The sequence below is a fragment of the Notamacropus eugenii genome, chromosome 1 (assembly GCF_028372415.1).
Source record: "Notamacropus eugenii isolate mMacEug1 chromosome 1, mMacEug1.pri_v2, whole genome shotgun sequence".
NCBI lineage: Eukaryota > Metazoa > Chordata > Mammalia > Diprotodontia > Macropodidae > Notamacropus > Notamacropus eugenii.
The window spans coordinates 411,549,692-411,573,348 of NC_092872.1; the positions used below are offsets into that span (position 1 = coordinate 411,549,692).

At 37.6% G+C, this 23,657-nt stretch overlaps 1 protein-coding gene and 1 pseudogene across 1 annotated transcript in view; one reads left to right on the forward strand and one right to left on the reverse strand.

Moving 5' to 3' along the window:
• Positions 1-5,734: 5,734 nt before the first annotated feature.
• On the reverse strand, positions 5,735-6,730 carry LOC140526320 (actin, cytoplasmic 2-like; annotated as a pseudogene).
• A 3,150-nt stretch (positions 6,731-9,880) lies between these two features.
• Positions 9,881-23,657, forward strand: part of C1H5orf46 (chromosome 1 C5orf46 homolog) — a 40,273-nt gene continuing 26,496 nt past the window's right edge. Inside the window, exon 1 of the mRNA XM_072631058.1 lies at positions 9,881-9,966. Coding sequence (XP_072487159.1) covers positions 9,919-9,966 — 48 coding nt within the window. The 5' untranslated portion in view covers positions 9,881-9,918. The remainder of the gene's footprint in view (positions 9,967-23,657) is intronic.

The window sequence follows — 23,657 nt, forward strand, 5'->3', positions numbered from 1 at the left end:
GCATTAGGTTCTACTTATTGTTCTTTTTTTAACATTGTTATGATCACTGTATAAACTTAGTTTCTGGTTCTGCTTACCTACTTTACTGTGCATTAATTCAGTCAAGTCCTTCACTATTTTTCTAAATTTCTCATATTCATCATTTCTTACGCCTCAGTAATATTCCATTATTTTCATGTTTGACAATTTATTTCAGCCATTCTCTAACTGATGGGAGCAACTAGGTGGTACAGTGGGTAGAGTGTCAGGCCTATAATCAGGTAGACCTGAGTTCAAATCTAGTCTCAGAAACTTACTAGCTGAGTGAACCCTTGACAAATTGATTAACCCTGTTGGCCTCAGTTTTCTCATCTGTAAAATGATCTGGAGAAGGAAATGGGAAATCACTCCAGTATCTTTGCCAAGAAAACATCAAATGGGGTCACAAAGAGTCAGAAGAGACAGACCAACAAAAACCAGTTGATGAGCATTTTGTTTCTAGTTCTTTTCTAATAAGAAAAGCATTCTTCATAGTAGTAAAAAACTAGAAGCAAAGTGGGTACACATCAACCGGAGAATGACTGAACTGGTATAATTGTAATATGGGCTGGTCTGGGCATGCCCAGTTCAGGTAGTATGGAGACCTACATTGACTAATTGCTAGCTTCCTTTGATTTTGACTGCTTTTATTTTTAAAACTGGAAGATTGAACCAATCTCCTTTTCACTTATGCTCTTACTCTTATCTGCTGTACCTAGTATGAATGCCATGAATTGAATAGGTGAAAAAGGAAAGATTCTCCTTCCCCTGCCCTCCTTTTCATACTCCAGTTCTGATGAATGGACCTGGGGATATTTGTTTCTGTTCTATACTGTTTATCCTCAGTTTTTGGTACAAGAAGAGATCCTTAAAGACTGAGAGTTCAAGCCACGGTGAACGTGGAGCCAAGGTTACTGGTGGGGATGGTATGTTAAACTAGCCTAGCAGGGAAGCCCTAAGAAGCCAAAGGACTTGGCACTCTAGCCCAATTTTCATTTTGAACTTGGAATTGGGACTGGAATCTATGGGAACTGAGCTACACTATGAATCTAATCCTGTTCCTCTCCCTGGACACTGAGGTGGTGTAAAGGGGGAAGAAAATTATACCTTACATGTTAGGTTTGCAATTTTTTTTATTTGTGATTATACCTTCTAAAGTAAATTTTTCTGCATAAAAGCTCATCTGACTTTGTGGCTAATGGAACCAGGGTACAGAGAATCCCCCTCTGCAACTGAAAAAACATCATTGGTGAGAACTGGAGTCATTGTTCTTCTATATTAATCATGTTGTAAAAGAAGTAATAGAACAAAAGAAAAAAAACTATGAAAAAATAAAGAAAGTGAAAATAGTGTACTTTGATCTGCATTCAGATTCCATCAGTCCATTCTTTGGATGTGGGTAGTATTTTCCATCATGAATCTTTTAGCATTGTCTTGGATTCTTGTATTGCTGAGAAGAGCTAAATCAATCATAGTTGATTGTGATACAATGTTGCTGTTGTGGCGTACAATGTTCTTCTACCGGTTCTGTTCACTTCACTCAATATCAGTTCATGTAAATCTTTCTAGGTTTTTCTGAAATCTGCCTGATCATCATTTCTTATGGAACAGTAGTATTCCATTGCATCCATGCACCACAACTTGTTCAGTCATTCCCCAATTAATGAGCATCCCCTCAATCTCAAATTATTTGCCACCACAAAGGGCTGCAATAAATGTTTTTGTACAGTAGGTCCTTTTCCCTTTTTTATGATCTCTTTGGGATACAGACCTAGTAGTAGTATTACTGGATGACAGGATATGTATAGTTTGATTGCCCATTGGGCATAGTTCCAAACTGCTCTGCAGAATGGTTGAAACAATTCAAAACTCCACTAACAAAGCATCAGTGTCCCAAATTTCCCACATCTTCTCCAAAGTTTACCATTTTCCTTTTCTGTCATATAAATCTGATAGGTGTGGGATGGTTAGAGTCATTTGATAGAGAACCTAGATTCTCTAATCCTCTTAAGTGTATTATAGAACCCTGAGGGGGAAATGGTGAAGTTAAAATACCTGGTCTTCAAGTAGAAGTTAGGGTAATCAATGTTACATAAATGTGCAGAAGATAACAACAATATGAATAATTCAGATGAAATGAGCATCTCTGTGTTTCATCTCTATTAGAAACTGAAAAAGTCCCTTGAAGAAAAAAAATGAAAAAGAATTTGGTGAGACATTAAGGAATAGATCTCTGTTCCAGCATACAGGTCTCTAAAGATTCCAGTTTCTTCCTCCTTTGTCCTTAAAAATATTCCATACCTTATAGAACAATTTCTCTGATGAATATAAATGCAAAAATTTAAATAAAATAGTAGCAATGAGACTACAGTAATATATCACAAAGATCATACATAATGATCAGCTGCAACTTACACCAGGAATGTAGGACTGGTTCAACATTATGAAAACTATAAGTAAAATTGACCATAGTCATAATAAAACCAACAAAAATCACGTAATTACCTCAACTGATCCAAAAAAAAGCTTTTGATAAAAAAAATCATTTGATTAAAAAAAAGCTTTTGACTGACAATTGATATCAGTCATCAAAAGAATTAATTTACTTATTTGGTGCCATACCAATCAAACTACCAAAGCACTGTTTTGTACAGCTAGAAAAAAATAATTTACAAAATTCATCTGGAAGAATAAAAAGCCAACAATATAAAGTGAATAAAGGAAAATAAGTACTAGATTTCAAACTATATTACAAACTTGCAATCATCAAAACAATCTGGTACTATCTAAAAAATAGAGTGGTGAATCAACCAGATAGATTACATACACAATACACAGTAGGAAATGATCATAGTAATCTAGTGTGTGGTAAATCTAAAGATTTAAGCTTTGGGGGTCAGAACTCACTATTTGAGAAGAATTGCTAGGAAAACTGGGAAGCAGTTTGGCAGATTATAGATCAAAATATCTCACACCATATGCAAGATAAGATCAAGATGGGGACATAATTTAAATATTAAGGGTGATATCATAAGCAGATTAGGGGATTGTGGAAAATGTTTCCTGTCAGATCAACAGACAAGGGAAGAGTTGATGGCCAAACAAAATATAGAGAGGAACACAGAAGTAAATTGGATAATTTTGATTACATGAAATTAAGTAGTTTTTGTACAAACAAAACCAATTCAGTCAAAATTAGAAGGAAAGCAAAAAACTGGGAAAGGGTGGAATTTTACAGAAAGGTTTTCTGGTAAAGCCCTCAGAACTGAGTCAAATACATAAAGATGGGAGCCATTCCCCAACTGATAATTAGTCAAAAGATATGAACAAGCAGCTTTCAAAAGAAATCAATGCTATCTATAGTCATAGGGGAAAAAAAAAAACAAAAAACCTCTGTCACTATTAATTAGAGAAATGAAAATTCAAACAACTCTGAGGTAACACCTCATGTGTAAAAGATTGGTTAACATAATAGAAAAGGAAAAATGACAAATGCTGGAAAGGATGTGGAAAGATAGATACACTAATGCACTGTTGGTGAAGTTGCAAACTGATCCGGTCATTCTGGAGAGCAATTTGAAATTATGCCCAAAGACCTATAAAACCACATACCATTTGATAAAGAAATATCACTACCAGGTCTTTATCCCAAATAGATCAAAGAAAAAGGAAAGGGACGTAGATGTGTCAAAAATTTTAACAACTCTTTTTGTGATGACAGAATCAGAAATTGAGGGGATGCCCCTTAATCGAGGAGTGGCTGAACAAGTTGTGGTATATGATTGTGATGGAATAATATTGTACTTTAAGAAATGACAAGGGGTATGGATTCAGAAAAACTAGGGATGATCCATATAAATTAGTGAAGAATGAGATGAGTAGAACAAGGAGATAACTGTATTATAACAATGAAGCTACTTAGATTCAAGACAATTCTGAAGGACTAATGATGAAAAATGCTATCCACCTCAGAAAAAGAACTGAAATACTCCAAGTACAGGTTGAAGTATAGTTTTTTCACTTTTTAAAAATTTTTCTTGCCCTTTTTTGCAACATGGCTAATACAGAAATATGTTTTTCATATTTATATGTACATAAATTTCATTATAAAACTTTATACAAACTATATGTCAAACATTATTTAAATTGCATAGGTGTAACTGATATATTGCATGTTTTCTCAATGAGTGGAGGAGGGGCTGGAGGGAGGGAAAGAATTTAGAACACAAAAAATATTTTCATGAATGTTTCAAATAAATATTAAAAAAAAAAAGAAAAGAAAATATCTCATGCCTGCTATACTAGAAAAAAGATAAAGGTGACCACACTGGAACTGTTGTAAACTGGGTCACAGCTGCTATTATCCTTGAGGAAACCCAAGACACTATCAGCTGGTCAGTGAGTCAATCAACAAGCATTTATTATTTATTGTTCACCAGGCACACTAAGCACTGGGAATACAAAGAAAAGTTGAAGAAATAAAAGAGAGTCCCTGTCTTCAAGGAGTTCCTGTTCTAATGGTGGAAAGGTGTGCCATGATGAAATCTTGTGCAGTCAGGTGAGAGACTAAGAGAGGGAGGATTGGCTTCTTCCTTAAATGGCTGTTCATTCAAACAGGAGGAGCTTGCAAGTATGAATTCCAGATTTGAAAGCCAGAAGATTGATTCTACTACCTACTCTTCCCCTCCCTTTTCTTGTTTACCAAACTTTCCTACAGCCTACAGGTGAGTGGGTGTTTTTTTTGTTTTGTTCCCTCCCCACAATAGCCTTCCAGAAAAGAAAATCTGGGAGTGCAAGATAGAAGAGGCTCTAGGGAGATGTGGTTACAGAAGTGATGCCCCCAAAAGGATCAGTGAATTTACTTGAATTTTCAATGTTAACTAATCTATGTAGATTGTGTTTGGTAATTGCCTATGTCTGTGAGGAGGGGGTGAAACATGGGGTATTGATCAGAATGAAATGAAAATCTCAGTTACTTTGATTTGCATTTCTCTGAGTATCACCAATTCCCTGTAATCTTATACTTGCTTGTTAAGAGTTTGTAATTCTTTTGTAATTCTTTTTTTCCCCCTTTAATGTGTGTACTTTTATTTGAACTGGTCTTAATTAATTAAGTGTACAGGTAAAGTAATTAAGTGTCTTAATTAAATCAGTGTACAGGTAAATTTCCTCCCTTCCCCCAAGTACTGGCACCAATCTCATAAAACTCGCAGGGAGATTGTAAATAAAGTCTTCATTCACATCTATGTTGGGGACAGGGAGGGAATTTAGAGGGCCATCCAATATGGCTGACAATTTTTTTAAAAAGGAACAAGTACTAAGGCAGAAGATACAAAAAAATTTTTTTTAAAGGATTACATAATTTACATGTAATCTTCCTCCTTCCCCTTCCCCATCTGGATTTGCTATTTAGCTCCTTTGCTCTACCAGAGAACAGACTTCACAGAAGCTTGTAACTCTGTAACAATGGATTATACAACATTTAGAATGACTATTTAAAAAAAAAAGTGTACAGTCAAAGTCCTGAAGACTTTAGACCTCATGGGATGTTTGCCTCCAACATACTTAGTGTGCTCATCACCTTCACCTTTCCAGTTTTTAAATCCTGAGTCAAGCTTCAAAATAAAAAAATAAATAAAACCAAAAACCAACCAACAAACAAATAAAGCTATGCCAATCTCATCTCTTTTTTTAGGCAAGTATCATGTCACACCCTTTTAACCAAAAAAAAAAAAAAAAAGAACAATTATAAAAACACAAACAATCCATTTAGAAGCATTTGTGGTTGACCCAGTGGAGAGCCCAGATTCATTATACTCCTTCTTGCTGATCTACATCTGCTGGAAGATAGAAAGAGATTCCAAGATGGAGCCTTCAATCCAGGCAGAATATTTGTGTTCAGGTGGGGCAATGATCTTGATTTTCATTGTGCTGGGAGCTAGAGTTGTCATCTCCTTCTGCATGCTGTCGTGCATGGGTACCCATGCATAGGTACATGGTGGTACCATCAGACAATATGGTATTGGTATACAAATCCTTATGGATGTCAACATCACACTTCATGATTGAGTTGAATGTAGTTTTATGGATTCCCCAGGATTCCATACCTAAGAAAGATGGCTGGAAGAGAGCTTCTGGGCATTGGAACCTCTTGTTGCCAGTGGTGATAACCTGACCCTCAGGGAGCTCATGGTTCTTTTCCAGAGAGAAGCTAGGTGCAGCAGTGGCCATCTTCTGCTCAGAGTCTAGGGCAATGTAACACAACTTCACCTTGATGTCACACATGATTTTCCTCTCAGCTGTGATAGTGAAACTGTACCCTCTCTCAGTCAGGATCTTCATGAAATAGTCTGTCAGATCACAGCCAGTCAGATCCAGACAGAGGATAGCATGGGGAAGGGCATGAACTTCATAGATGGGCATAGTGTAGATCACACCATCACCAGAGTCCATCACAATGCCAGTGGTACAATAAGAGATATACAGGGACAGCACAGCCTGGATGGCAATGTACATGGCTGGGGTATTGAAGATCTCAAGCACAATCTGAGTCTTCTTTTCTCTGTTGGCTTTGGGATTCAGGGGCCTTCTGTGAGCAGCACAGTGTTCTCTTCTGGGGCCACATGGAGCTCATTGTAGAAAGCATGATGCCAGATCTTCTCCATATCATCTCAGTTGGTGACAATACCATGTTCAATGGGGTACTTCAGGGTCAAAATACCTGTCTTGCTCTGGGTCTGATCCCCTACGTAGTTGTCTTTCTGGCCCACACCTACCATCAGACCCTGATGTCTGGGGAACTCAACAATGGAAGGGAAGACATTCCAGAACCACTGTCAACAAGGAGAGCAGCAATATCATCATCCATGGAGAGCTTTGAAGTGGCAAGTTTAAACCCTTAAGAGAGAGAGGAGGTGGTACCACACCTGGAGGTGGGGTGGGGGAAGCAAATGCACGCTGGGTGAAGGAGCTCACAGCTCCAGTTTGTAATTCTTTTGAGTATTTTTTTGCTTATAACATTTAACTATTCTATTGGGGAATTGTCACTGGTCGTATATATTTCTCTATTTCTTTATTATTGGATATCAGATTTTTATCAGCAATATTCAATGCAAGTATTATTTTTTTTCCTAATAGACAGTTTCCCTCTTTATCCTAGCTGCATTGATTTTGCTCTCTAATCTAGTTCTATCTTAATATTATAAGAGAAATCAGGAGATTTCTTCCTGATCAGTTCTGATCATTGGTATAAGAACAAGTATACCTATTGACCTAAGGACTCACTGTAGTTCCTTTCCAAGTAAGCATAATTCCTCCCTTGAGAAGTAACTGTTTAGTTAAACTTTACAACATCTCTCGTAATCAAGACTCCCTCCTTCCCCCAGGGTTCAGAGAAATCCACCTGAAGTCCAACAGAGTCTGCAGGAAATTTGGATCATAAATTATAAAAGTTGGGGGGGAGTGGGAAGAAAGCTTAGAAAATTTTTAATTAAATCTTTTCATTTGCATGAAGAAAACAGAGGGAAGTAAAAGAGCATTTATTAAGCAGCTCTTATTTATTAAGCAGCCAAGGCACTGTGGTAAACATTTCACAAATATTTCATTTGATTTTCACAACAACCCTGCAAGGTTGAAACTATTATTAGCCTCACTTTACAGTTGAGTAAACTAAGTAAGGCAGAAGGTAAGTAACTTGTCAAGGATCATGCAGCTAGTAAATGTCTGAGACCAAATTTGAACTCAGGGTCTTCTTGATTCTAGGCTCAGGTCTCACTCTGCTACACCATTTAGCTGATTCAATAGAAAAGAAATTAGTTGCTAAAATAACAGTTTCCACATTTGAGGTTTTTAAAATCAACACTAAATGCCAGGATATGGAAGATATATTTAGATAGCACTTAAAGCCAAGTCAAAATCAGAATATCTGTGAAGTGAAATAGACTTTAAACCACATAAATCAAGCATCCAGAGTGAGGGAGGAGATCATCTCCTTGTCCTCTGACCTATTTTGATCTTATTTAGAATGCTGTGTCCTTGTCTGGGCTCAGCTAAGTGGTAGGATAGATAGAGTGTCAGGTCTGGAGGTGGGAAATCTCATTTTTCTGAGTTCAAATCTGGCTTCAGGCACTTAATAGTTATGTGACCCTGGGCAAGTCACTTAACCCTATTTGCCTCATCTATAAAATGAGTTGGAGAAAAAAAATAGCAAACCATTCCAGTATTTTTGCCAAAAAAACCCCAAATGAAATCACAAAGAGTCAGACATCACTGGAAACAACTGAGTTTAGAAAAGACAAACTGGAGCATATCCAGAGGAGAGCAACTGGAATTAAGAGATTTGGAAACTGTCATATAAAGATTAGTTGAAAGAATTAGGGGAATTTCCCCTAGAAGGGGAAAAAGACTCAGGGGACATGTTGGAAATTTCTTCAAATATCTACAGGGCTGTCATGGGAAAGCCTAAGAGGTTTAATTTGCTCTGCTGAAAGTCATTGGCAGAAGCAGGTACAAAGGATAGATGTTTCCAAAATGCTGATTTCAGTTTGATCTATGACTATACAGGAAACAAGAGCTGACCAAAAGCAGAATGGAAGAAGGCAATGAGTTCTCCATCTCCGAAGTTCATCCATGGGAGGCTGGATGGCCACTTGCCTGGTCTTTTGGAGATTACTGCTGGGAACAACTTGGACTACAGGACCTATAATAGCCCCTTTCAACTATGAAATTCTATGGTTCTGTAAAGCAATTTGTGTCACCTGACTCCCAGTTAGATATTATCAGCCAAGGACCTAAAAGGAAAGAAACTCAAATAATAAGTAAAGACTAAGAGGAGGTTTCATTACAAATGCATAAGTTCCAGAGAATTGTGACCAGAATCCAGCAAAGTTGGGCATGTTTTTGGAACCATGTTATGGATCAAATTTTCTCACCTGTCAAAGCATATATCCAAGGTAAATGAAACAGGTTTGGGTACAGGGGCAGACTCAAGAAGGTATTTGGTAATACTTCCTTTATCCTCTTGATGCAGCCTCTGCTTCAGGGCCTGACTTTCACTGGAGAAACAACTCATCCCAAGATGAACAAGAAGCAATCACACATTCTTATACACCTGCATTGCATCCTAAAATTCCAGGATTCCAAGAGGGGAAATGACTTCTGAGCATATCCAATTCAACCTATAACAAAGGAGAAATCACATCTTTAATCAAGGGGACGTGTTCTAGAGCTCTAAACTCCAGAGAACCTGAACACTTCCAGAGATGAGGATCTCCTTATCTACAGAGGTAGATCCACTTTGGCATAGCTCCCTCTGTTAGGAAGATTTTGTTTGTTTCTACTTACATGGAGTTAAAATCTGCTTCTCTGATATTTTGATACATTGATCCTAGCTCTTTCCTCTGACACAAAGAAAAAAATAACTCTCATCTCTCCTCCATATGATAGCTATACGTATACTTGAAAACAATAATCATATACTTCCTTAAATCACTTTCTCTAGGATAACCTCTCAAAAACATTTTTATGCTTTTTTCACTGTTCTCAGTGCTTCACACAGTGTTACGTATAAAGTAAGTACTCATCAACAAATGAACAAATGAAAGAACAGTCCCTCCCAATACTACTTCTTAATAAGTCCTTCAACCTAGTGTGTTGCTTAGATACTATAATGAGAGTTAAAGATCTTCTCCACCCATTAATAGGCCTCAAGTGAAGACCATCAAGGGAAGCTTGATTAGGGGAGGCTTGTTTTGTAGGAAGGCCCACACCTTTTGTTAATTTTTAGTGAGTCACTGGGTCACAAGGTTCATGATGCCCTCCAGCTCTGAAAAATTTATATATACTCTGAGGTGAGATTTTTGCTTTGGGGGCTTACTCTTTGGAAGAAGGTTCCTGTGCCAGATGAGACTCTGGGTAGCCATTAAGGAGCCCCTGACTTTGAAAACACAGGTATTGGTGATTTTCTCCCTGATAACTATGTACGTATGTAATGGTCAGACATTTAAATCTGTCTGTTGATCTGTGATATATGTATGGCTTATGGTCAGACAGAAGCCCTCTCTTTATCTCTGCTTGTATTTTCTCTGTTGGTATATGTGATTAAAGAAGATTATTGACCCCTCAAGTTACTTTCCTTTTAGAAAAGCAGATCTAAGAACCTGTGCTAGCAGGCCATCCTGAATGTGTCAGGGTGCTACAGACACTTCAAGTGATTCTTCAGCCTTATCATGAACTTTGAAAGTTCTCCAAGACAGATTATTAGCACAATAAATTCTTCAGAAGGTAGACTGTACTAAAAATTAATGTGCTGAAGAGTTCTCATATTTTCCTTCAGCATCATGTTTTCTTGACTGTTTTTTGCTTGATACATCTAGTCTTCTAATATCAAGTCATTGTTTAGCACATGTACTCTGGCTCACATAGATACACTTCCATACTTAGATAAATGCTCAGAGCAAACAGAAACCATTCCCCAGAAATATGCAGAACAGGTTCAGCAGGGTTTTCAACAAAAAGCAAAATAGATACCTAACAGCAGGATAGATGCTTAGAACCATAGGTCATAAGACTCAAGAGACTTTAGAACACAGAACATTGAATGTCAAAACTGGAAAGAACCTCACAATTCTTGTACTTGCTTCTTTGAGTCATTCTTAGAATTGATCAGAATGCATAGAGTGAAAGCTGAAAGAGACTTTAAAACACTAAAGATACAATTTTCAAGTTGGTAGGGACTTTAGAATCTGAATGTCAGAGTCGAAACAGACCTTAGATGTCATCTAGCCTTTTTATAGAGAAAGCCCTTCTGGGAAGCACATCTTTACAGAGTCAGTAAGAAAGCAAGGACCAACCCTATGGCTCTGATATCACCCATCACTGGAGAACTTGAAAGTGCTACAGACATCTCTCTATTCTGACAGCAAATCAATAGTCAGTGTTTAAATAAGTTCATCAATTCTCTGTCTCTCTCTGTCTCTCTCTGTCTCTGTGTGTGTGTGTGTATGTGTGTATGTATGTATGTGTTTAAATGCTGCCCTCCCAACGCAAGAGTTCCTTCATTTTGTATTAACTTGTATATACTCACCTGTATATACCTTTTCTGATTTGTTTTGCTATGGTTTGGATAAATTTCTACGTTAGTCTCTATGTGTGCTTATTGTAGAATGGGTATTAGTGGAAATGGGGTCAATCCTTGGATTTAGAGCTTAGGGTTCCTCCCTTCCCTGAAGAAATAACAAAACAATAAGAAGTTAGTTCAAACTTGATTATATCCCCTATACTAATAATATTTCAGGGAGCAGATAGATGGACTTGTAGTCTGATCCACCCTCACCCCTACCTTCTTCCACTCTGGAGAGTGGAGAAGGGCATTTGGCCCCAATGTCCTACTTTCCCTCCTACCAGGAAGGAAAATTTCCCTTAGAAAAGGATGAGGAGAGAAGAAGCTAGGAATGTCTATTCTATCTCCCTTTAAGTAACACAAAGATGGGCCTCTCCATACATAGGATCCTCTTTATACATGGAACTTAACTTCTTTTTCTCCCTATACAAAAATTATCTCATTTGATTCTCATAATAACCCTGGGAAAGAGGTAATATTATTACCCTCATCTTGCAGATGAAGCAACTGAAGCTGAGCAAGGTCAAACTGATGAGGTTTAGGGGTGCTGGGGACCCCAAAATACCAACAGTCCAAGTCATGCTCTAATGAATTCGACTCAAGCCTTCTTATAGCTAAAGAAAACAAAGTTTATCAAAGATTCGCTAAATTGGATTGACTCATAAAGACCCTAAGCATTTGTAACACTTGTATTCATAAGCGGGCCAGACAGAATCTCAGCTAGACAGAGTCTGAGCTGGATTGAATCTGCGCACCTTCATGGAGGTGAGATGGAACTAAATACAGAAAAGACCATAGGAGGGATGTGGGGGGAGGGGCGGGAAAGAGAGGTGGTGGCAGCAGCATGTCTGGTAGTCCAAGGTGATGGGAGGAGCGATCTAGGCAGGGTCCAGAGGAGAAGTCCAAGGAAGGAATCCCAGGAGGATCAAAGGCTGGAAACAGCTGGAGGCAAACAATGGAGCCTAGATGGGAAGCAGGTGGGGCAATCTAGAGGTAAAAGACAATGGCCACAGATTTGAGTATGAAAATCCAGGTCAAGTGGGCAGATTCCAAGGGAGCTCAAAGGGGGCTCCCAGAGTCTGAACCCCATCAAAGTGACTTACCTAGGGTCACACAGCTAACAAATATTTGGAACTAGATTTTAATTCAGGTCTCCCTGACCCTAAGCCCAGCACTCTATCTACTGCACCATCTAGCTGACTCTCTTCATAAGGCTTTTCCTAATCTCATATATTCATGCCTTCTCCTCCAAGGTTCCCTTGTTTCTGCTTTATATGTATTTCATGCCTACTCATATATCAGTTTTGTATATACTTACGCATATACATAATTACTTCTCTAACAAAAATATAAGCTCTTTGAGGGCAGGACTATTACACTACTATCTTTGTATCCCCAGTGCCTAGAACAGTCTTTGACACATAACAGGGCTTACTAAGGGTTTGCTTACTCTGCAAGTAAGATCATATGAGCAGTAGTGAAGTCAGGTTCATTGAGAGTAAGGGAAAAGAAATTCAAAAAAGGCTACCTGGGGGTGACATGAATAGGACTTTGAAGAACAGGTAAGATGGCAAAAGAAATGGATAGTAAGAGAGGACATTTCAGGCCAGAGCATGCAAAGATACAGAGAAGAAACATTGGACACAAATGGGGAAGGATGAGTAGTACATTTAAAGGATGAATAGTACAGGAACTTATGTTCCAAGACAGTCCATTCTATTTGGGGAGAGCTTATAAATGTTAAACAGTTATTCTTTAGAGATGAGAAAATGTATTTCCCTTATTTCATTAAAAAAAAGGTGGAGAACCATTGCTTTGAAACATTAAATATATTATCAAACCCAGTTGATGCTAGTTAATTTTCCTGAATTTATTTTTTCTCCTATATTATTTTTTGTTATAAAGAATGACTCCTTGGTCATAGAAGGGAAGGATACATTCTAGAAATGAAGCTGGTGCAAAAAGATAACAGTAAAAATGTTTTCAAAAATAAAATTGGTATAAAACAATATTGGAAAAAAAAATTTTTTAAAAATATTATGGTCTCTTTAAAATTCAGTGAAAATACAGAACTTCCAGCCACTGGCCTCAAAGGGTTAATAGAGCAGAACAGAATTGAATGGGAATCAAAAGCTCAGGGTTTTAGTCCTGATTTTGTCTTTAATACCCTGTATGACCCTACGGAATTTCCTCCCTCACTCTGGACCTCATCCCCATTCCCTACCCCCAACTAGATTATCTCTATGATCCACTCAAAGTCTAAAACCCTAGCATTCTAAAAGAGCCCTTAATATAGTAGAACTAGCCGTGGTCCTGATTTCAAATCTCAACTATGCCATTTACTCTTATTATTTATTTTTGGCAAGTCATTTAGCCTCTGTGAATCTCAGTTTGCCCCAGTTCCCTCTATAAAATTATAATGTTTACTCTAGAAATCTCAGGGGAGTAGTTATGAAACTCAAATGATATTATGTGATGTAGATATGTATCTGTGTCTATTTTCCTAAATGTATGCATGTGTGCATGTGTTTTCCTAAAAGTTTTAAGCTGCAATTTTAAGCTAATGAAGCTTGTGAATCAATTGTTACACAAAGACATTATATATCATTAACTATTGTTATTCTACATTCCAATATTACTGCAATTTAATAATTACTATGAAAGTTGGTCAGTCAATAGCAACTCCTATTGGGAGTCCTTTAAGGTTAGTAATAACAAAAGAGGTCATTTGTTGACAGAGACCTCATTAGATTTATAAACAACATCCATTCTGAGCCACTGGGACATTTTCTACCTTCTGAGATATCCCTGGGCAGGACTGGAATCCCTTGAAATAATGATGTTGTTAGACTCATATTTCCAAGTCACAGCTCTGACATCCTGTGCTCTGACATCCCTTGCAGTGCAGATACCTTATGTTCTGAGGTCTCCAGCTTGGAAGTTCTGTGGTGCTCATGGGTAAAGGCATCCACAAGAAGAGTAATATAGAGGAAATCCAGGATAGCCTTCTAAGAACATGTGCACCCACAAGGTGCTATGGAGGAGCTTGTCCCCTAAGACTTGTTCTTGTTACTGGGTTCACAATTGCCCTGGGTACAATGTGATCAGAGCAGTTTGTTGTTTGTCAGTGCCTTAAATGAACTGAACATTGCATTTGAGATGGACTGTGACCAGGGTATATGATAGCAAGACTGTCATTTCCTTGTTAACAGTAGATGCTCAAAAAATACTTAAATAGATATGAAGACATAAATAGAATCGTGAAATATTAGATGTGGAAGCCACCTTTGCACATTTAAACAGAATGACAAACTCTTGGACTCAGAAGGGACCTTGTAGATCATCTAATTCAATCTATAGCTATTCAGAATTCCTGCAATAACATCCTATCAAAGTTGAGTGGAGTGCCATAAGAATCTTGGGTTCATCACTTACGGTTCAATTGCTTGAAAGCACCCTTTGTCAAGGGGTCTTAGAGAGGCAGTGTTGTGGCAATAGCATAAGATTTAGAATCTGGATTCAGATCCCAGCTCTGCCACTGACTGCCTACCTGTGTCATCTTGGGCCAATCGATTATCCTCTCCTTAGACCTCATTTCTTTATCTGTAATCCCTATGAACAAGTAGTCAACCAGCAATTGCTCACAGACTTCTAGGGAGGGGAAACTCTAGGTGTCCTATTCCCCCTATGGATAATATTTAACTGTTAGGAAGTTTCCTTTGACATCAATCTAGAAGAATAAGTAGAACTTTTTTCTTTTTTTTAACCAGGAGTACAAACAGTTGAAGCGATGTTAGCCCCTGGCCCCACTTCACACAAATACACCAAACAGCATAGAATATACTATTATGCATGTCATGGCAAAGAATAAAGGGCAGATGGTATTCAAAGGTCCTCAACTCTACAGAGACTGGGTCTTGAGTTGTTTCAGGCAGGGAAGTGCTTCCATAGACCATAGAAAAAGGGTACCCAGAGGTCCAGACCCTCCAAGAACATAGGCTGCATTGTTCCAGAAAAGCAAAGCATTTCTGTGGACTTCATTTCTTCCAGGAAAATGGCCCTTTTGAGGGCCCCTAAGAATTTTAGGGAAAGGGAGTTACTTCCCTAGACCAGCGGTGTTGAGTGAGGAGAAACCCAGCCCTCAGGGAGCTCTGGGTATGACACATTTGCTGATCAAAGTAAGGAAAAGGACTTCAATTGACAAGGTTCTGCTTGAGTAGACAAAGGGGACAAAAATATCAAATGTTTTCCAGTGTTCCTTATCCGTGGGAAAGGGCAGAGGGAGGGGAGTAGATACACTAGGAGAAGGAACAGTCAGTCCCTTCTGTCTCACATCCTCTGCCAGCCTGCCTCTTTCTTAAAGTTCACATTATTCCTCAAATTGTATTACAGAACTAAAGTTACCATGAGGCTTTTCAGAATGCTGAGGACAGCAAGTCTCCCCTGCTCCATGACAACACACAGGATAAAGCCCCAGCTGCCTCCACCCTAGTAACAACTTAGCATCAAGCTTAAATTTCCTGTTAGAACATCTGCCAATTGCTTCTGCTTTTATTCTATCGTCAGATCCTTTTTTTTTTTTTTTATAACATTAGACATAGCAGGATCTTGTGTTCTTTAGAATTTCCAATCAATTATATGATGGAAAACGTAGTATACTGTACAGCATTGTTTGCAAAACCTGTTTCTTTCTGGTATTTGCATAAGGGATATCCTATAAGGTGTCTGATTGTTCATCCTCAGCAACGTTTTAAGTTATCAACTAACACTCAGTTACTTTCAACAGTAACTATTTGAAGTGGGGAAAAGAATAACCTGACCCTCCCTGACTCAGCTCCAGTCGAGTCTATGGGAAGTAGACTACAAAAGAAGTCACAGGACAAGATTGGAGAGTTGACATATGTTAATTGGGCAGGACCCCTTGCTTTGAAATTGACAGCACTCTTAGCAAGTTACACTCATTTTATAGACAAGAAAACAGACTTAGTGAAAGGAAAATGACTCACCTAAAGTCATCCAGATGATGACAGTCAGAATTTGAACTTGAGTCTCCTGTCCCTAAAATCAGTTGTCTTTAACTCACTCTGTGCTTACTGTGTGCCAAAATATCCTGGTAGCCATTTTTTAATAATTGTATACTTTATAATCATCAGCTATGAATATTTTGAAATACAAAGAACAGAAAAAAGGATAGCATAGGTAACTTTGAACATCTGTTCCATACAGTTCAAGTGTTTATTTAATTTAGTACAATATTTTAAAAATTATGTTGATTGTGTCCTCTTAACTTTTTGTTTGTTTTTCTGTACATTAGAATGTTTTTTCTTTTCCCTTTTTTTTTGCATCTCTATCACTATTAACTTGACCCTTCTCTTACTAAGAAATGAGTACAATTAAACAAAATAAATTCACACATTGATTCTGCCTGAAAATATATCTAATTCTGTATATTTAGTCTTTTGTATCTCTTTCAAAAAGTGGGCAACATACTTCATCCTACTTCTGAAGTTACAATCAATCACTGCATTGATCAGTGTTTTGTATTTTTTGAAAGTTGTTTTCCTTTACAGTATTGAGGACCTGGTAGTTTCACTTTATTCTATTTGCTGAGCTCCATCTGCATCTCTGCAGGAACAGACCACTGAAATTTGCCCTCTGAAATTTGTCCCACTCAGAAGTTACACATATCAGGTAACAGAAAAGGACATGAAAACTAGATTTCAAAGTAATATAGAAGGTATCCATGAAAATTTAAATTAGAAGAATAAACCAATTTACTATTATATGAAAAGTCTCAAAAGGGGAGAGATGGGTGATGTCCTATTCCCTATCTTGTTGGTATCCCTAACCTCCCAGCCTGATGACAGAAATGATTTTTTTCTCTCATTAATAACCATTTACTATTGGGGAGATCCAGGACTTTATTTTGCCATTTCCTCATTCAGAAATCAACCCCTGTAGGTTATTCAGACAGTCTTTAAAGTGGATTAGCTGATAAGGAGATGAAATCTGGGTAAAACTTACCCACTGGGAAAACTTAGACCTGTTCAAAAGATAAAGAGATTCTAGAATGGTGAATTCTGGCCCATTGCTTTTTAGTCAGACAGGTCTCAGTTGAAGTAAATTCCCCCTTTTGTCTAGATTGCCCTAGACAGGTGGTAAAGTCACTGAGTGATCAGTCTTGTCCCCAGGTCCTCATTAGAATAAGCCCACCTCTCATTATAATACTCATTCTCATTGTTAACCAAAGTTGATTGACACCTGTCAAGAACACTCACTCTTCCAAGGCCATATAAGCATTGAGGGAGTTCTGTGACAGGTATTTGGTTTATGAGAGAAAGCCTAATGACATCCTTTTATTAATTATCCTCTAGCCATAATTAACAAAATGATTAATTACCTAGAAATTATGTCTCTCAAACTTTTTTATAAGTCACATTACCAATCATTGACTGGGATGAGCTCATCACCCAGGAATCCAGAGACTTTCCCCTGTCCCGAACTCATCCTCCATATCCTAGTCCCACCGGGATGTGTATCAGTAGATGCTACTGACGCCTACATCCCTTCCCCTGCCATTAAAGATACCCTGGTACACCTCTCCAAGATCCCCAAACACCTTGGCAATCAATCTTCCCTGCTACATTGTCTACCAAATACAAAGTACCACCTGACCTTTCCATCTGCCATGAAACTGAATCCTTCCCTAGGTGCTTTCTCACAATTAGAATAGAAGTTCCTTAAAAGCAAGGACTATCTCACTTTTTTTTTTTTATCCCTAACACTTAATATAGGGCTTGGCACATAGTAAGCAATTAATAGGGTTTTTTTTTCATTTTATTTCATTTTTGATAATAAGAGAAAATGGAAGCACATCTAGAATCTTCCAAGGAGGATGGGATGAGTTTAGGGTTGCAATTATCACTGTATGAATGAAAGGGAATGAAACCAAGAAGGAATGGGACCAAAACTTAAGAAATTAAAAAATGTTATGAGTTCAAATCCAGATTCACACACCTACTAGCTATGTGTCTCTGGGCAAGCCATTTACCCTGTTTGCCTCAGTTCCTCATCTGTGAAATGAGCTGAAGAAGAACATGGCAAATCACTCCAGGATCTTTACCAAGAAAATCCCCAGTGGGGTGACAGAGTTGGATACGATTGAAAAATGACTGAACAATACAACAATGTATATAACAGGGATGCTGACGTATGACTGAGAAGGTATAGAGACAAAAGTATGGTATATTCCCTGGCAACTCTCATACTTTCAAAAATCTGGAAATGCCAAGAGCAGCAGATCTAAAGAAAGAATAAAAGTGTGTGTTCTGGTGTCACAACTTTCAATTAAACAAGCAACAAGCATTTTTAGTTTTCTGTACCCAGCATTGCCCTGGGTGCAAAGAATATAAATACACAAGACAGTCCCTGCTCCCAAGGAGCTTATCTACACATCACTAGAATTTAAACAAACAAAGCAATTATTGCCCTTGGACGTAAGCCATAGAATGGTTATTTTTCTTAGAGGGAAGTGGTGAGAAATGTATGCACAGAGAGGGTGGGGACCCTAGATTGCCAAAGAATTAGCAAAGAATTATAGGAGGGGACAGGATTCTTGGAGTTATTCACATGACAACAGGGAGAAAAGGACTCACGTGGCCTAAATAGAACTGGATTCAAGTTCTAGCTCTAACACTATGTGGCCACAAATAAATCAATTACATTTAATCTCTAGGCCTCAGTTTCCCTATTTGAAAAATTATTTTGGTTTATGACCCCCATGATCCCTTCCAGTTCTGACAGTATATTCTACTTACTTTTGGAAAGACAATGTGATGAAGTGGAAATAATAATGGGATTAGTCAGAAAAGACAGGGATTCAAATCCTAATTTCTGATACTCATGAATTGTATGGACCATGAACAAATCACTTAACTTCCCTGAGGTTTAATTTCCTCATCTGTAAAATGGAGAAAAACTAAAGGATAGTTGTCAGGATCAAATAAAAAATGTATATAAAGCTCTTTGGAACCCTTTTTTAAAAATTTTATTTTAGACTCAAAAGCCAGAACACAAATGTGCAATAGAGAAAAGAAACAAACACATATCATAAACTTAAATTTTGGAATTTAAATACAAAGTTAAAAAGAAAAAAAAAACATGCCATGTGCATAATATAAACATAAGAGAAGATTCAAATCATGTAAAAATATATTTTCATTTCAAGAAAGCCTCTATGATAAATAATATCTGTTGTATTGAAAATAATCCATCTTTTCTTTGCTTCCTTGTGAGTTCTTTTGTTCTCTGCTGTGCACTTTTTTACTTTGTTCTTTTTCCCCTTCCCCCATCCCCAGAAGGCTACAATGAAGTTTAGATGTTTCTCTATAGCTATAGCTACATATATACACATATACATATATACATACATATATAGACATGCATTTTCCCAAACCTATTCTACACCTGATCTTTGCTTTTTATGTTTGTGCATATCTCTTTTCCTCTAGACATCCTGCCTCCTCTACTTAACTTCTACCCACTACCTTACCCTCCTATTACTTGCCTACCCCATTCCAATGATCCCTCCCCTATCCTCCCATTCCCATGAATCTAAATACCCCGTTTTACCTATTCCTCACCCTCCCCTCTAAAGATTCCTCCCTTGTCCTCTCCCTCCTCCCTATGCCCATACCATTTTATTTCCTCTGAATTTAGATTTTTATATTTTCCTAAATAAATATGCATTATTTCCTCTGAAACCTATTGCTCATGAAAGTAGGTTACCAGAACTACAAGTCTTCTTCCCCCATCTAATTCCTCTGTATCAATTCTTCCTCTTGCACCTCATTTGTTTAAAATAATTACTTTTTTTAGCTATTCCTAAATTATTTTACTTTTAAAATATATATATATATATAGATATATATATAAAAGAGAAACAATTTGTCTTTATGAATCTCTTATAATCAGTCTTTGGAATATACCTTATATTTCTCTTGGTTCTTGTATGTCAAATCTTCTATTAAGTTCAGAATTTTTTTTAATGAAGTCTTAAAAGTCTGAGAGCTTACCAAGTGTTCATTTTGCTTTTCCCATTCTGAATAATCCTTAACTTTTCAGGATATATTTTTGGCTGGAGTCCCAGTTCTTTGACTCTTTGATATATTGATCCAAGGCTTGTGGCCCTTTAACATCTCTGCTGCTAGGTCTTATGTAATTCTAATTGTGACTCCAACATATTTAAATTGTTTTAATCTTGATGTTTTTAATATTTTATCCTTGAGCTAGGGGTTTCAAAATCTGACTATGATATTTCTATGAGTTTTCCTCATAGGATCTCTTTTAAGTGGTAATCAATGGATTTCTTCTATTTCTACTTGTATTCCTTTCTCCCCTTGTTCTATTGCTTCAGGACAATTTTCTTTAATTACTTCTTGTATTATTGTATTGTGTGGGATGGCTCAGGTCCCTACATAAATCAATTACTCAGAGGCCTCTCAAAGTGATGACAGAAAAGTGATTTATTTGATTCTCAAGAAGCGGGGCTATCCTGTAGGAGTAGGAAAGCCAAAGACAAAGAAAAGGCAGTGATTTATATAAACCCTAACGCAAGTCCCTCCTCCCCCAGTGACCATTATTCTCATTAGCTGAGAATATGATCTTACATTCTAGACACAAAACCTAACCAATCCCTTTTGAAATGAAGACATCGAGGAATTATGTAAGTTTTATCCAATCATTGAGACCCTAATACACTACACAGTTTTATATCCGTATGTGGAACAATTCTATTCTAAAAATATTGTAACCTTGAGCCTCTAGGTCTTACCTCACCCCTAGGAGAAGAATTACAATCTGAGAAGTCTTCACTAAACCTATGCCACTCAGTATCAAGATTCTTTTCTTGATCATAACTTTCAGTTAGTGCAATTATTTTTATATTTTCTTAATCTATTCTCCAAATCTGTTATTTTTCTTATAAGGTGGTTCACTTTGCCTTCTATTTTTTTTCATTATTCATATTTGTTTAATTATTTTTTGATCCCTTTTAATTTCACTGGTTTCACTTTGCCCAAGTCTAATTTTCAAGGTGTCATTTTCTTCCTTAAGATTCTGTATCTCCTTTACTAATTGGTTGACTTTCCTTTCATAATCTTCTTGTTTTTCTTGGATTATTCTTTTTTTTTCCCTCCATCTCTGTCATTTGATTTTTAAAGTCTTTTTAAAGATCTTCTATAAATTCTTTTTGGGCAGGTGACTATTTCATGGTACCTTTTGGGGTATTTCTTTACTTTGATATCCTTCTCTCAAGATAAACCCCAGTCATCTCTATTTCCATAATAGTTTTCTACGGTTACATTCTTTCTCTTTTGTCTGTGCATTTTTTTTTTTGGTAGTAAGGGCTTAATTTTTGTAATCACCTGTAACCCTGGGATATGGGAAATGATGCCTCTTGCCCCAAATCTGCAGTTCTCCCCTATAGCTTGGAACCAAAACCAAACCTCCAGCTTCCTCTAAGTGTCCACAGCCAGGGGTGTTCAGCCTCACTGCCTCTGCATTCACAATGCATGTGCTGGATCCTTTTCACCCTGCTTCTCCTTGTAACACAGCTCAGTCTGGTGTTCCTTATCAGCAGAGGTTCCCTCAATCTTCCCAGGCTCAAATGCCCAACTCCCCCCACCATTGTGGGGGAGGGAGGTGTGAAAGTTCCTGTGACTTGGGGCTGAGGCAGCCTCTCAAATCAACTAACCCCAGGGCTTGCCACTTGTTGTTTAAGGCACTGGTGGCTTCTTGTTAAAAGGGACCCTAGCCTGGAGGTGTTTACTCTTCACAGGACCAAACCTGGTCATGAGATTTTTCTTCAAATCTTCTTGAATTGTCCCAGGAAGACCCTTGTTGTACCCCTATTCTTATTTATCTCCACCCACATTTTGTTCACCCTAAGGTGCTATTTTAATTCTTTTATGGGGGAAAATTTTGAGAGCCTGGAATTTTGTGACTACTCCACCATCTTCCCAGAATCCTCTCTTATAACCATGAAAGCACATATAAGTGTCAGCTTTTTTTTTTTCTTCTTGCTTTGGCAGTCTATAGTCAAGAATCTAATAGCACTTCCGTGTCTATCAGTCTATGTGCTAAGGTCTTTTCCAGCCCTAACATTCTATGATCTGTCATCTGAAGGTACTTCCAGCTCCGACATTCTGTGTTCTACGTTCTACTTTTTTCCCCCAATATTGATGATTATGTAAGTCTAATCCTGATCTGTAATACGGGTCAATACAAATTAAAACAATATTTTATGTAACACTTGTAAGGCTCTGAATTGAAGAGACAGTGAGGATGGTGCACTTACTGGTTATATCCTCATTTTCACCTGGGCAATGAGGTCAATCAGCAATTAAAAATATAGAAGAGAGGTTCTGTCTACCATAAAACCCTTTCCAAATGTCAAGGCATGGAGATCTACCTTGTCAGGAATGTCATCTCCTCCCTCACCTGGCTAGATATGTCACCTTCATCTTTCCCTGGATAAACAAACCACACACACACACACACACACACACACACACGCCCTTCCAATCTCATTTATGCATCTACTCCTAGTTAACTATATACCTGAGTTCTAGGCTCCCCCCCAACCCCCAAAGAAATTCAGTATTAGCCCATGGGACAAAATCAAAATAAGAAACAGAGAATCCTGGAATTTTAACACTGGAAGGTACCTTAGAGATTATCTCATCTAGTCTTTTTTTTTTTTTTTTTATCGTGAAGAGATTGAGACAGAGGTTCAGAAACAAAGATACTAGGTCTCCTAACCAGGAAGTAGAAGGTCCCTTACCAACCACTTCTTCCTTTAGCCCTTAACAATGTCCCAATCCTACAGGTCCTACTGTATTCTTCCTGGGGCACCTTCAGTGACAGAATTTTAAGGTAGCACCACACTTCCATTGCTGCAACTCCAAAACCCAAATCATTATGTAAATTAAGCTAAGCTCTCCTTCATCTTGGAAATTCTATATCCTACATTCTAAGATTCTTTAGAGCTCCAACATTTTGTGATTTATATTCCAAGTTCCCTTAATGTTCTGATATTCCATGTTCTTGTTTTAAATTCCCTTCCAGGTGTGATAATTCTGCATTTGATATTCTACAGTCAATTCCAGTTCTGACAATTCAATTTCTATGTGTTAAGGTCCCTCACAGATGTGTTATACAGTAGAGTGATGAACTTGGAGTCAGGAAGAAATGAGTTCAAATTCCATTTCAAATACTTACTAGACTCTCTAACCCTGAGTAAATAATACAAGGAAAAGAACACTGGTTCTGGAGTCAGAAGAACTGGACGCAAAAATCTTACATCAAACACATAGTACCTGGATGACCTTGGGCAAGTCACTTAATTTGCCTGACCTTCAGTTTCTTCATGTCTGACATGAAGGAGTTAGACTAGATGATCTCTAGATCTATGATACTACAACACATGAGTTTTCTCATGTGTAAGGTGAAGAAATTAGTG